Source organism: Lithobates pipiens, unplaced genomic scaffold (genome assembly GCF_037356315.1).
Source record: "Lithobates pipiens isolate NorthernLeopardFrog02 unplaced genomic scaffold, aLitPip1_a1.2 Scaffold_3, whole genome shotgun sequence".
NCBI lineage: Eukaryota > Metazoa > Chordata > Amphibia > Anura > Ranidae > Lithobates > Lithobates pipiens.
Window position 1 is genome coordinate 41424936 of NW_027507790.1, and position 14460 is coordinate 41439395.

The 14460-nt window shown below is 42.2% G+C and overlaps 1 protein-coding gene across 2 annotated transcripts in view; it reads left to right on the forward strand.

The window, feature by feature from the left end:
• The window catches only part of ADORA2A (adenosine A2a receptor), a 21762-nt gene extending 7645 nt beyond the window's left edge, over positions 1–14117 (forward strand). For both annotated transcript variants that reach the window (XM_077461542.1, XM_077461543.1), the window contains exon 3: positions 13161–14117. In XM_077461542.1, coding sequence (XP_077317668.1) covers positions 13161–13977 — 817 coding nt within the window. In that variant the 3' untranslated portion in view covers positions 13978–14117. The remainder of the gene's footprint in view (positions 1–13160) is intronic.
• The last annotated feature ends 343 nt before the right edge of the window (positions 14118–14460 follow it).

The following is a 14460-nucleotide window of genomic DNA, read 5'->3' on the forward strand; positions in this document are numbered from 1 at the left end:
TTGGCATTCATGGTTCCCTCAATGAACTGCTGTAGCTCCCCAGTGCCGGCAGAACTCATGCAGCCCCAGACCATGACACTGCCACCACCATGCAAGACACACTTGTCTTTGTACTCCTCACCTGGTTGCCGCCACAAACACTTGACACCATCTGAATCAAATAAATGTATCTTGTTCTCATCAGACCACAGGACATGGTTCCAGCAATCCATGTCCTTAGTCTGCTTGTCTTCAGCAAACTGGTTGTGGGCTTTCTTGTGCATCATCTTTAGAAGATGCTTCCTTCTGGGAAGACAGCCATGCAGACCAATTTGATGCAGTGTACAGCTTATGGTCTGAGCACTGACAGGCTGACCCCCCAGGGCCCCAACCCTTCAACCTCTACAGCAATGCTGGCAGTACTCATATGTCTATTTCCCAAAGTCAACCTCTGGATATGACGCTGAGCACATACACTCAACTTCTTTGGTCAACTATGGGGAGGCCTGTTCTGGGTGGAACCTGCCCTGTTAAACCGCAGTATGGTCTTGGCCACCGTGGTGCAGCTCAGTTTCACGTTCTTGACAATCTTCTTATAGCCTACGCCATCTTTATGTAGAGCAACAATTATTTTTTTCAGATCCTCAGAGAGCTCTTTCCCATGAGGTGCCATGTTGAACTTCCAGTGACCAGTATGAGAGAGTGAGAGCGGTAACGCCGAATTTAACACACCTGCTCCCCATTCACACCTGAGACCTTCTAACACTAACGAGTCACATGACACCGGGGAGGCCAAATAGCTAATTGGGCCCAATTTGGACATTTTCACTTAGAGGTGTACTCACTTTTGTTGCCAGCGGTTTAGATGTTAATGATTGTGTTGAGTTATTTTGAGGGGACAGCAAATTTACACTGTTATACTTGCTGTACACTGACTACTTTACATTGTAGCAAAGTGTAATTTCTTCAGTGCTGTCACGTGAAAAGATATACGGTAATAAAATATTTACAAAAATGGGAGGGGTGTACTCAGAGATACTGTATATATACACATTGAGAAAGCCGACAGTGACTATCTGAAGCCTAGATGCAATAATGCCATTATATCATCCCTCCTATTCACCTAAGGAAGCCCCTCGAGTGCCTACAATACTCGCTGCTACATTATTTGCTGTATGTAGAGCACCAAAGCATATGTTTTTTTGGATAGAGGGCTCATACCAATATATACTGTATATATAGACACTTTTTCCAGGAACTTGGGAGCTCCAGGTTTTTTTGCAGATAGTACCCTGGTGGCAATCAAACCTACCAGGTTTTATAACGCAGGTCTTCCACAAACATCTCATGCAGTTTATGCAAATGTTTTATACCGATCTACATTTCATGGTTCAGTTGCCAATGTCCTTGTGTAAACCCTCAATTCAACAGATTGCAACTACTCTTTATATGAAATCTTTATTGCTCATCACCACACCTTCCCTTTGTCCAATATCAAATCTTCTGTACTATTTATATAATATCTGTTATTGAACTGTATGTAAGTATACCACCTCTTAGCTGTGACCTAGCGCAGAGAAAAGGTCCTGCACCTTTTTAAAATCGCAGCCACATAGAAAACGCATGATACTTTTGCACCATGTGATTTCTCGCAGCTGAAAACGCAGTCGATTTTCAGATGTGTGAGGAAGCCATTAAGAATGAATGGCACCCCATGTGTCTGCCAAACAGCAGTGCGTTTCGGCTGGGGGGTGCTTGAGGATACTGGAACATGTGTGATTTACACACTGTCCCGCACCAGCAACCACCCGCAACAGTGTGAACCTAACATTAAAGCCTACCCAGAAAAAGTCATAACTTAATAAGATTTAACAAATCCATTCTCTAACCGGTTCACTTTGTAAATATTTATATTCCCCTTTATTACAGTATCTAGAATAAATACATATACTAGTACATGCATAGTTGTATTTGCCGTAAAAATACCAACCACATAATATGTTTCTGAACTTGATATTAATTCTTTTTATTTACATCATCCATTGTGCTATGCTATGCTGGGTCTTCAGGTACCATATACTTCAAAGACACTATCTGCTTGGAGTTGGTATGTTTTACTTTGTATGTGTGGGTGTCCTTGGCTTCTGCAATCAAAAAACAAAAAAGGAATAAAACAATCTGATAAATGAAGGCTTTATGCACAGTATGCAGAGTCTGCGTATTTACTGTTCAGGGATCTGCAGCTGGTGCATACTGCTGACCATTAAGATGCATTAGAAGATGCGACTGTACACAGCTGTGTAGTGAGGCTTGCATAAATCAGTGCCTGGAAAAAGTATTCACACCCCTTGAAATTTTCCACATTTTTTCATGCTACAACCAAAAAGGTAAATGTATTTTATTGGGATTTTATGTGATAGACCAACACAACGTGGCACATAATTGTGAAGTGGAAGGAAAATGATAAATGGTTTTCAAATTTTTTACAAATAAATATCTGAAAAGTGTGCCGTGCATTTGTATTCAGCCCCCTTTACTCTGATACCCCAAACTAAAATCTAGTGGAATCAATGGCCTCCAGGAGTCACCAAATTGGTAAATAGAGTCCACCTGTGTGTAATTTAATCTCAGTATAAATACAGCTGTTTTGTGAAGCCCTCAGATGTTTGTTAGAGAACCTTAGTGAACAAACAGCATCATGACAGCCAAGGAACACAGCAGACAGGTCAGGGATAAAGTTGTGGAGAAGCTTAAAGCAGGGTTAGGTTATAAAAAAAATCCCAAGCTTTGAACATCTCACGGAGCACTGTTCAATCCATTATCCAAAAATGGAAAGAGTATGGCACAACTGCAAACCTACCAAGACATGGCCGTCTACCTAAACTGACAGGTCGGGCAAGGAGAGCATTAATTAGACAAGCAGCCAAGAGGCCCATGGTAACTCTGGAGGAGCTGTAGAGATGCCCAGTTCAGGTGGGAGAATCTGTACACAGTACGACTATTAGTTGTGCACTCCACAAATTTGGTCTTTATGGAAGAGTGGCAAGAAGAAAGCCATTGTTGAAAGAAAGCCATAAAAAGTCCTGTTTGCAGTTTGTGAGAAGCCATGTGGGGGACACAGCAAATGTGTGGAAGAAGGTCAGATGAGACCAAAATGTAACTTTTTGACCTAAAAACAAAATGCTATGTGTGATGGAAAACTAACACTGCACATCACCCTGAACACACCATTTTCTTCACCAGGGACAGTGACGCTAATCAGAGTTGATGGATGGAGCCAAATACTGGGCTATCTTAGAAGAAAACCTGCTGCGTACACACGATCTGAGTTTTTCGTTGGAAAAATCTTGGATGGTTTTTCCTACGGAATTCCGCTCAAGCTTGGCTTGCATACACACGTTCACACAAAAGTTCTCTGAACTTTCGACCGTCAAGAACATGGTGACGTACAACACTACGACAAGCCGAGAATATTAAGTTCAATGCTTCAGAGCATGTGTCGAATTGTTTCCGAGCATGCATAGGAATTTTGCATGTTGGGATTGGTACAGACGATCAGAATTTCCAATCAGAACAGTTTCCGTCAGAAAAAATAGAGAACCTGCTCTCAATCTTTTGCTGGTGGGAATTCGGCCAGCAAAAGTCAGATGGCGTATACACAGTCACAATTTCCGACCAAAACCTCACATCGGACTTTTGCTGGCAGAATTTCCGATCGTGTGTACGGGGCATAAGAGTCTACAAAAGACTTGAGACTGGGGCAGAGGTTCACCTTAAAGCAGGACAACGACCCTAAACATACAGCCAGAGCTATAATGGAATGGTTTAGATCAAAGCCAATTCATGTGTTAGAATGGCCCAGTCAAAGTCCAGACCTAAATCCAATTGAGAATCTGTGGCAAGACTTGAAAACTGCTGTTCACAGACATGCTCCATCCAATCTGACAGAGCTTAAGCTATTTTGCAAAGAAGAGTGGGCAAAAATGTCACGCTCTAGGTGTGCAAAGCTGGTAGAGACATACCCAAAAAGACTGGCAGCTGTAATTGCAGCAAAAGGTGGTTCCACAAAGTATTGATTCAGGGGGGCTGAATGTATGCCAAACTTTTCAGATATTTATTTGTAAAAAAATTTTAAAACCATTTACAATTTTTCCTTCCACATCACAATTATGTGTCACTTTGTGTTGATCTATCACATAAAATCCAAATGATATTCATTTATGTTTTTGGTTGTAATATGACAAAATGTGGAAAATGTCAAGGGGTGTGAATACTTTTTCAAAGCACTGTAAGTCTGCATGGATGCTTTGTGCAAAAAAACTAAAACGTTCCCCCCTGACATGCAAATGCCTCTTAATGGCCATCTAAAGCATTGCAATGGTTAACTCTATGCAGCGACTGCGGTTCCCGGGAGATGTAATTACGCAGGCCTTCCATGCTACTTGGCTGTGTGCATGAGCCCTAATAGTCTGCAACTCAAAATGGGCCCCTATTTTGTGTACTTTTTTGGGGCATTTTATGCATGCTTGGGGTATAGAGGCAGATCAGTAGTTTTTGATATTATTATAATAATTATAATACAGGATTATAGCGCCAACAGTTTGCGCAGCACTTTACAATGTTATCAAATGGCTCTGTAAACCTCTGCGGAAACATTTGAAGTTCTAATTAAATGAGTAAAGACAATTTCTGTATATTCTATTGCATGTAGATTTATCTGGATTTACAAAACTATGAACCATAAAAGTGTAAATTTAGTAGTAGCTCACAATCCATTTCTATGGTTGTCAATGGGCAAAAAGTGAGGGAAAGTCTGATTAGTAACAACAGGTATCACTTGGAAAGCAGGTGAAGGGAAAACTCCCAGTAAAGGCGCCTGTTCTATGTGACGGCTGTCAGAGAGGGGTTTTCCCTTCACCTTGGGGAGATTGCTTCTCACTTCCTTCTCTGTCACTGATAGAGAAAGCGAAGGGTATCAACTCTAGTGGGGACACATACAGCAACAAAATATTGTCATATGGCCTAAATCTGTCCCATTTTATACAAAAAAAAGGAAATGTTTCTGACTGTTCCCATTAAAACATATCTAAACCCAAAAATACAAGTTTTCTATACTGCAGAACAGCATTCCTTATTTGTGGTGGCTGCATGTTTTCTTTTTTTTGTCAGGCATTTTCACTTTGTTTCCCCCCACACACTTCTTGTCCTAAGGTGGATATGTGTCCTCACTCCACTAAATCTTAAGAGACAGGCATGGTTGTCACCAGGGCTGCTGTTAGAAATCACAGGGCCACGTACAGCCGACCTGACAGGATTGCTATTTTCGGTAAAAATAAACTAAAATTATTTGTGGACGTAAACAACAAAATTCCCGCTAAAGCTCTGTGTGTGTGAATGAGAAATTGCAGCTCATTCATGTGCGCATTGTGGCCTGTACAGTGTAAATCAGTGGTTTGTTTATGTGTCTGGAGCCGATTGGAGCTGTGCGCAGGCAACCTATGTTACCTTACAGGGACGCAGCAGCTATATAAACACAGCTGCCAGGTCCTAATTTGACAGGTATGTGGGTGCAGGTGTACAGCCCCAGACAAAGTGTGCATTCAGGGCCACTCGCCCGCACAGACAAATTGAGGCCTCTGGTTGTGTTCATACAGCCGCTGCATTCCCTTAGGCTACTTTCACACTGGGGTGGTGCCGGTGACCTGTCAAATAGTGTCTCCCGTCGGATAGTGTCCGCTGTGCACACATGACAAGCAGATTCCGAAAATATCCAAAGATGAACGGCGCCTGCGCCGTGAGTCCAGGTTCAAGCCCCACCATCCAAGTGAGTTAGAATAAAAAGAGCCGAGGGAGGCCGTGCCCGAAGTGTGGCGAACGACCCTTTAATATGTGCAGCCCTATGTCCACTTGGATGGTGGGGCTTGCACCTCGACTTACGGCGCAGGCGCCGTTCATCTTCAGAGGTTTTCCGAGTCTCCTTCTGCTCCGTACTGCACAAGCGATGCACCTGCGCAGTTCAGAGTGGACACTTTTCGATAGGTGGACTGTATCTGTAACAACACTGGCGTTAGTGGTAAAGTGGCACTCATTTTAGTGGCGCTTTACCGCTGTTATAGTGGTGCATTGGCACCACTTTTCGGGTGGTAGCAGGGCACATTTAACCCTCAAGAAGGGGTTAAAAGCGCCCATGATGCAGCACTTCGGAAGCAGGTGCCCTTTCTTTGTATACACTGCTCCCACACTGCCCCATAGATGCGGCTTGCAGGACTTTTCAAACGCACCTCCCCAGTGTGAAAGCACTCAGGCTTTCACACTGGGGTGGCTTGAGAGGCAGTTTACAGGCGCCATTTTTAACGTTAGAACGCCTGAAAACTGCCTCAGTGTGAAAGGAGTCTTAGAACTCCAGCCTCATGAACAGTCCACTCATTCACATGGCCTGAGTACCTGCGTAAATTAATCTTTAGGGTTCATTTACACAAGAGGTTGGGTGGCAGTAAAACACCATGGTTGATCTGAACTTTTACCACCCACCAACCACTAACCCTGTAGCAACAGAACAGAGGCAATGGCTAGGGGTGTATACATGCCATGGCCATGATGCTATGCTTAGCAGCCATGGCAGAGAGCAAAGCCCATGTGAATCCTTAATTATTATTTTTTTATGTATTTTAGATTTTTTTTTAATAAATTTATTTAGTTATTAACATTTTTTTTAACTGTCCTGTTGGGGGGGGGGGGGTTTGGTGAAAAATCAAGGGTCTAAGCAGACCCTTGATGTCTCACATTTGAAACTGAAAAAGACTGAGGTCCTAGGTTCATCAAGTACTAGAGCTGCACGATTCTGGCCAAAATGAGAATCATGATTTTTTTGCTTAGAATAAAAATCACAATTCTCGCGGAGTAAAATCTTTCACATTATAAAAAAAAAAATTCTAAGTAATGTCTAGCAATTTCTAGCAAAAAAATAAAAAATGTAACTATCAGAAAAAGGTTTAGTGTTTAAGTGGTTAAACGTTCCTAATTTACATACAGAAGTCTATTCCTTTGATGTAAAAGACAAATTGATACAATGTTTAGACTTAACATTCCACATAGAATGTATTAAAACTTGGCAGACTGCCCAGACTTTGACTTTTGAGGGCTGAGAGCAGAGAGAAAATTCTCTACATACCAAAGATCGAGAAGATCGGGAAACCCTTTGTCAAGATAGCAATGGGGAAAAAATTGCGATAGCAATTCTTGACAATTTAATCGTGTAGCTCTATCAAGTACCTTTCTTTGCAGCCTCAGCTGCACAAATTAATAAATAGGAAGTGCTCTGGGGCTTCCTGTTCATTCACAAACTGAAGCATAGTAAACACCGGTACCAATCACTCACCGTGTTCATTCAGGAGAGAAAGGGGCCGGTACAAATTACATATTTAACAGCCCCTTTCCGAGTTCTCCATCCTGAAGATACCCCTATTTGTCCACAGTAGCTGCCGGCAGGAAAGGAGGGAAGCCGCCAGCGCTGGGGGGAGGCACACGGGGGGCCCGGACAGCATGGAGGTGGAGACACTTAGAGGTATCTTCATGATGGAGAACTCAGAAAGGCACTGTTAAATATGTCATATTTACCAGCCCAGATGCTAGAAGTGATCCCTCTGCAGTGCAGCCGTAAGGAGAAAGAGGTAGAGCAGCCAGCAGCACTGCAAGGGGAGGCAGAAGAGGATCTTGTCTGCTATAAGGCAGTACAACCATCTCCTGCTCAGCAGGTTCCCCAGCCCCCCTTTTGAACTGATGGGGCCGGGGCCTGGTACTGGAGGTCCAGCTGTACAGCCTTATCAGTGGCTCTGGTTGTCACTCAGGCTGGACTTCAAACGTCTTCCTCTCTCCATCTCTATTGTATTGGGGTGGGGAGACATTTTTTAAAAGGAAGATAACATTGTTTGCATTGTTTGTGCTTTCAGTTCAGCTTATAGGAAGTGACAAAGACACATCTGGCAAGATCAACAGGCATTTTTTGTATTTGCTGAAAATGTTCTTAGCCTGAAAAATAAAAATGAACGCAGCCACCACATCTAAGGACTGGTAAGCTGCAATATATACATTTTTTTGGTTATCCTTTCATTTTAAAAAGTGATGTTTCATCTGCTTACAGTATATTTGTCCATCTCTGGTTCCTCCTTCCCCCCTCTCTTTACCATGCAAAAAAAAATTGAAATAAAACTTCAGTTTACATCACATACCCTATTTTAGATTCAGTGATGTCATCTTTGGGTCTCTGCTTTTCTATGCAATGCAGGCAGATCATGACGGGTGGGAAGGTCTGACAAGGTGCTGTACATAGCTTGCTAAAAGTAACACAACACCCTGCTTAAAGTGAAGGGCCACCCCATAAAACAAAACTACATTAAAATGTTGCAAAAAATCTTTAAAAAAAAATATTAAAAAAAAAAAAAAAAACTTACCAGAAATGCCCATTGCTAGGCAGATCGTCCTAATGTGCCTCATCCTACACTGCGGTGATCTTCAGTCTTCTCTCCTCCTCACGTTGTCTTTTGGGTAATGGGGCGCTGTGTGTTCTGGGAACTGTGTGTCCCAGAACACAGCGCGCCCCATTCACAAAGCACTGAGTGACTCGCAGTAGTAGGAAACGGGCAGTGAAGCCACAAGGCTCCACTGCCTGTTTCCCTTGGATAGAACGGCATTGCCGGGACCTGAGAGCCGAGGGACGGGTCGGCCTTGGGTGGTCGACATCGCAGGTGCCCTGGACAGGTAAGTCTACTTATTAAAAGTCAGCAGCTACAGTGTTTGTAGCTGCTGACCTCCCCTTTAAGCTTCGCTCAAGAGCCCTCAGTCCTGGTGCAAGCAGTTGATAGTCTAGCTCCCAACTGTCCCTGATTTTGAGGGACTGTCTTTGATTTGGAGCAATGTCCCTCATTTTGGTCTGATCTATATAGTTGTATATAAAATACACTTTTTGATCTTTAAAAAAGTGTTTCCCAGTGCTAAACTTTTTATCTAAATTCTAAATTGCTGCATTTGTAAATTTTAAAAGCCAATATAAAGGAAAAGTAGTGGTAAAAAAAAAAAAACCCTTGTGGATTTAATTAATCTTTGGTTTTTGGTTAATTCTCTTTTAAGGGTGTGTGGCAGGGGGCGTGTCCTATGCCTACCTACATTTGCTAGTAGGTGTCCTTCATGCCCATCTCAAAATGTTGGGAGGTATGGTTGATAGTGGTACACAAATATCAAAATGCCTTTATGGCTGCACTACCCTAGGTAATACCCTCATATGATGCCGCACCAGAATTGATAGAACTGAAATCTGATGATAAATGGACAGGCTAGGGACAGTCAGGCTGGGGAAGAAGATTATGAAGGACATTCTTCAGCCAGGAAATGAGGCAGGCTCTATCTGACTTGCTGCAGCTTATAATGCATACTATGAAAAGCTCACATTGTGCACTAAAATCAGAGTTAACACTATAAGTAAAAGAGAGGAGCCTGTACAACTGTGCAAGACTAGACTGGAATTCAGGTTTTAAGTTACCTTGCCTATAGAACAGTAAACAGCTTAGTCATCTGAGTGTGCTGGCATCAGAAAACCAGTAATTCTTGACACTGGCAGCTTCATTGGCTCCTCTCCGACCTAGGATCACCTTATTTCCTGGCTGCCAGGAGTGGAGGGGCACAATATGACCCTTCCAGAAATTATGAAATTAGTTATAATATAGGAAAAACATATTTTATAGATGCTTTGCTCACATATAGAGCTGTTTACATGTGTACATTCTAGCGTAAAATTTATAGTGGTTTTATACCTCTGAAGTCCAAGCCGCTGTCTACTGTTTATGACACACACCTACAACTAGTACAAATGTTCCATTTGTAGAAATGTAGTAAAAATCCCTCTATTGCTCTTTACAGCCATGTATACCAATGATCCACATCATTTGCCTTTATAGCTGCCGTTGCTGGTCATATGACTGTCCTTTATTTAACTACCTGAATTTTTATGGCAACTCCTTCTACTGTATGTTCACATTCAGATTGTCACATTCTACAAATTTAAAGTTTTACGTTTTTCATGTAACCAACACTGCAATGGCTCTTACTAAGCGGGAAGTGCTATACACTTTACATACACTCATTCCAGCATTAAGATTTAAATGGCAGATGTCATTTCATGTAGAAAAAAAAAACAATTATTGAACACACAAGTTTAATGGTATATATGTACAATATACAACATATATTTTAGAAGCCAGTTTGCTGCTTTTTGGGCTATTTGCAGCAGTTGGTTTGTAAAAAGCAAACTGGCAACAGTAATATTAGATTATGGCTATTATTCCTCAAGTATATAAAAGAAGCAGCCATATTCATGGCTGCAGTGGATCTTTTTTATGTAAAACTTGCATTTAAAGAAAACATATGGCTCCGCAATTTTACAGCTAAACACATCAGACCCCTGCTCCAGGGAGCTTTATAATCCAAAGATCAGGGAACCCTTTATTAACTCAATGAGCAGGGAACTTTATAATCCGTCGACCAGGAAACCTCAGGGAAATTTATAATCCAATAATCAGGGAACCTTATAATCCAATGTCCAGGGAACTTTATAATCCAATGACCAGGGAACCTTATAATCCAATGTCCAGGGAACCTTATAATCTAATGTCCAGGGAAACTAATAATTTAATGTCCAGGGAACTTTATAATCCACAGACCAGGAAAACCTTATAATCCAATGTCCAGGGAACCTTATAATCCAGTGACCAAAGAACCTTATAATCCAGTGTCCAGGGAACCTTATTGTCCAATGACCAGGGAAGTTTATAATCCAATGCCCAGGGAACGTTATAATCCAATGACCGAGGAACCCTATAACCCAAAGACCAGGGAACCCTGTAATCCAAAAAAACAGGGAACCCTATAATCCAATGACCAGGGAACCTTATAATCCAATGACCAGGAAACCCTATAATCCAATGTCCTAACACACTATAGCAGCCTTTCTCAGCCTCATTTACCCCAGAGGAACCCTTAAAATAATTTTCAGGTCTCAGGGAACCCCAGCTAAAAAAAATTATAATCAGGACTCAAGGGAAAGAATCTGGTCAGTGACTGCAGCTGCTGATCCATGGTAAATTTTCCATCACGTCCCTTCAACAGAAGTTGATTAAACAATCGACTTTTGTCAAGTGAGGGAGCCCCCTGCTAGACTGGCCAAATTTCAATCAGTACATGGCCAACTTTAGAGACAGTTAAAAATGATGGTGTCGTTCTGCTGGGTCTATCAAGTGACGTTGGCCCCAGAACTATGCAGATACCATCAGATGGGAGGTCAATCAGCCACAGCTCAGGGTACCTCTAGCAACCTCTGCAGGAACCCTATAGGTCTATAGAACCCTGTTTGAAAAAAAGCGCATCATAGGGACAATAGGCTCCATTCTCACCATTGTAGGGCAGTCCATTGATTTCAATAGGTTGTCTTACAAGTGGAAAATGCACAAAAGAAGTAACTAAAACCTTTTGCAAATTTGCACTGTATCGGAACACACAATGTTGCGCTTCCCTGCTTAGCGCTGTGCGTCTGCTAAAGGGCAACAAATTTCTCTGCTTGTTGGGAAAGCGCAAGATTTTGAACGCATTCCTGAATCTGCTAATACATTCGTGGGTTGTTTGAAGAGATTTAAACATTCCCTACAAACATGAAGGATACACTTAAACTCCATGCAGATAGTGTCCTAGTGTAAGGATAGTGTCCTAGTGTAAGGACTGAACTCTGGACTGCAGTTCTACAAGTCCTCTATGGTAACCATTGAGAAAGCATTTAAATGTTCTCATTGTGTGTCAGATACTACATAGCTGAAATCATCACTGTAATTTATGCTTGTGAGCTATGCTGGTCCCTGGTGACTGCATGCCAGATGCTATAGTATCCGTGATCTTGCTATTCTCTCAGACTTAGTCACCATCACCTCTGCTTGGATAGAGAAGTCTTCCAGCTGTTATCCCACGCACAGCAAGACCTTGCCATTTCTCCAGAACATAGACAAAATTCCCAGGTTGTCGCTCCCTTGACCTAGCTTCCACATTTCTATTTTTTTCTGTATTTATATTGGGCTCCCCCAGTCACATGCTACTGTAATTAAACTTTACCTCTTTTGTGATGATTAAATAACAACATCTTGAAACCTATCAGTCATTGGATATGGTAGTTGCATTTGTTTTATTTTTCAGGCTACGAATATTTCAGAAAATACATAAAATACCAGTTGATCCTGCCAGAAATACAGTGGCGTCACATCCTGTGGGCTGAAAAGATAGCACAACCATCTAATGTAAACTACTAATTCTAAAAGCGGACCTCCACCCAAAAGGGGAAGTTCCGCTTTAAGTACTCCTCCCCTCCCTCATTAGGCATGTAATTTTTTTTGGAGGGGAACGGGTATCTGGTTTAGACAGGTACCTGCTCATACTTTCACTTGAAGCGCGATCTGAGCAGTAGTTCCCCTCTCTCCCTCCCTCTCGCTCTGCATTCTTCTGGGACTTGACACAGGTCTCAGAAGACTGCTGGACCATTCAGGAGGCGTAGCACGACTCATGCATGCGCAGTGGGCACCCAGCTGTGAAGCTGCAAGCTATTGCAGCAGGGTACCCACAATTGAGATGTCAGCACCGAGGAGAGAACACAGGGAGAATGGAGGGCTTGGATGAGCACATTGCTGGATCGTGGGACAGGTGAGTGTCTGTTTATTAAAAGTCAGCAGCTACAGTTTTTGTAGATGCTGATTTTTAATAAGCACAAAAATAAATGGAGCTCCGATTAAAGTAATATTGATGAACAAAGGCAGGCACGTTTGGAGTCCAGCCTCGGTGGCGACCATGGCTTCTTCCAAAGCTAAAGTAAGGTGAATGAGCATAGCCACCCAGGGACAGAAAGTGTGTTAATGGCAGGATCACCAGGTGAAAATAAAGGGGAAAAAGCCTGAAATAGAAAACAAATGCAGCTGCCACATCTAACACCTATATACTAATGAGTGAAAGGACCACATCTAATTAAATATATTAAACATTTGCCTTTGCGGTCAGAAGGCACCTGACTGGTGGAGAATATTCTCCACCAGTCAGTGAATCTGGCTTTTAATTAAGACTACTGTGTTAGCTTAATTCTTTGTTTTCTCTCTTTTCAGGTACAACAGCCTTGTGACTAGTCGAAGAGCCAATGTGACTATTGGAGTATGCTGGCTGTTGTCTTTTGTGATTGGCCTTACCCCCATGTTGGGCTGGCACGCGAAGGACGCCAAGTCTCAAAACTCATCATGTAGTACTCCTTTGGTAGAGTGCCTGTTTGAAAAAGTTGTGACAATGGATTATATGGTGTACTACAATTTCTTTGCCTGTGTCTTGGTGCCTCTTTTACTCATGCTTGGCATTTATTTGCACATTTTTATGGCAGCACGACGGCAGTTAAAACAGATAGAGCTAAAAATAACTTGTGGGGAACGCACAAGATCAACTCTGCAACGTGAAGTCCATGCCGCCAAGTCTTTAGCCATCATTGTGGGTTTGTTTGCCATTTGCTGGTTGCCCCTGCATATCATTAACTGCTTCACTCTCTTCTGTGAGGCTTGTGATCGTCCTCCAGTTTTAGTCATGTACTTTGCCATCCTGTTTTCTCATGCCAATTCAGTGGTGAATCCACTCATTTATGCCTATCGTATACGTGAGTTCCGCCTTACTTTTCGGAAGATCTTACGACAATACTTGTTTGGTCGGGTGCAGCGTCCTAAGACACGCACCGCCAGTGGCAAATCAATGACATATGCAGATGAGGAGTTGAATGGCGCCACCAGGATTAGTTATAATGGCTGCACTGAAAACCATGGGAGTAGTTGTGACCGGAAAGGGGCTTGGCATCAAAATGGCTTTCCTTCTAGTGTGAAATTTGAACAGACGACAATTCACGAGGCTGAGAGACAACAAAAAGAGAAACTTATAAACTCCTGAAGAAAGCTGTGGACCGCTCAAATAGCTGACTATCGTGTTATGAACTGGACAGCTTGGCATGAGGGTCCTGTATTATGTGACTTTCACTTTGTTTAGATTTTTTGAGACTTATTTTATTTATTAAAACAAGTTGAAAAATCTTTGTGTTTTTTACATACATATATTTCTCTATCAACTATGCTTTGCAGGGAAGTATAAGGGCTCGTTCACATGTGTGTTGATTATGAAGAATGCTCATTAATGTTCCTGTGGCATTTATTATGTGTTTATGATGTATTTTGGTTGTGTTTATGAAGGGCTTAATAAGCTTCAAGAATGCCTGATAAATGCCCATAGAAGTGTTGCTTTTCTAGTGGGAAATGCTTAAAGAGGAAGTGATATAGAGGAAATGATCTGCTGCAAGGTGTGTTTAGGTTGTGGTGTGGTAGCAGACGTTTTTGTGAATTCTCTGCAAGATGGATTTGTATTAAGGATGGGCTCGGG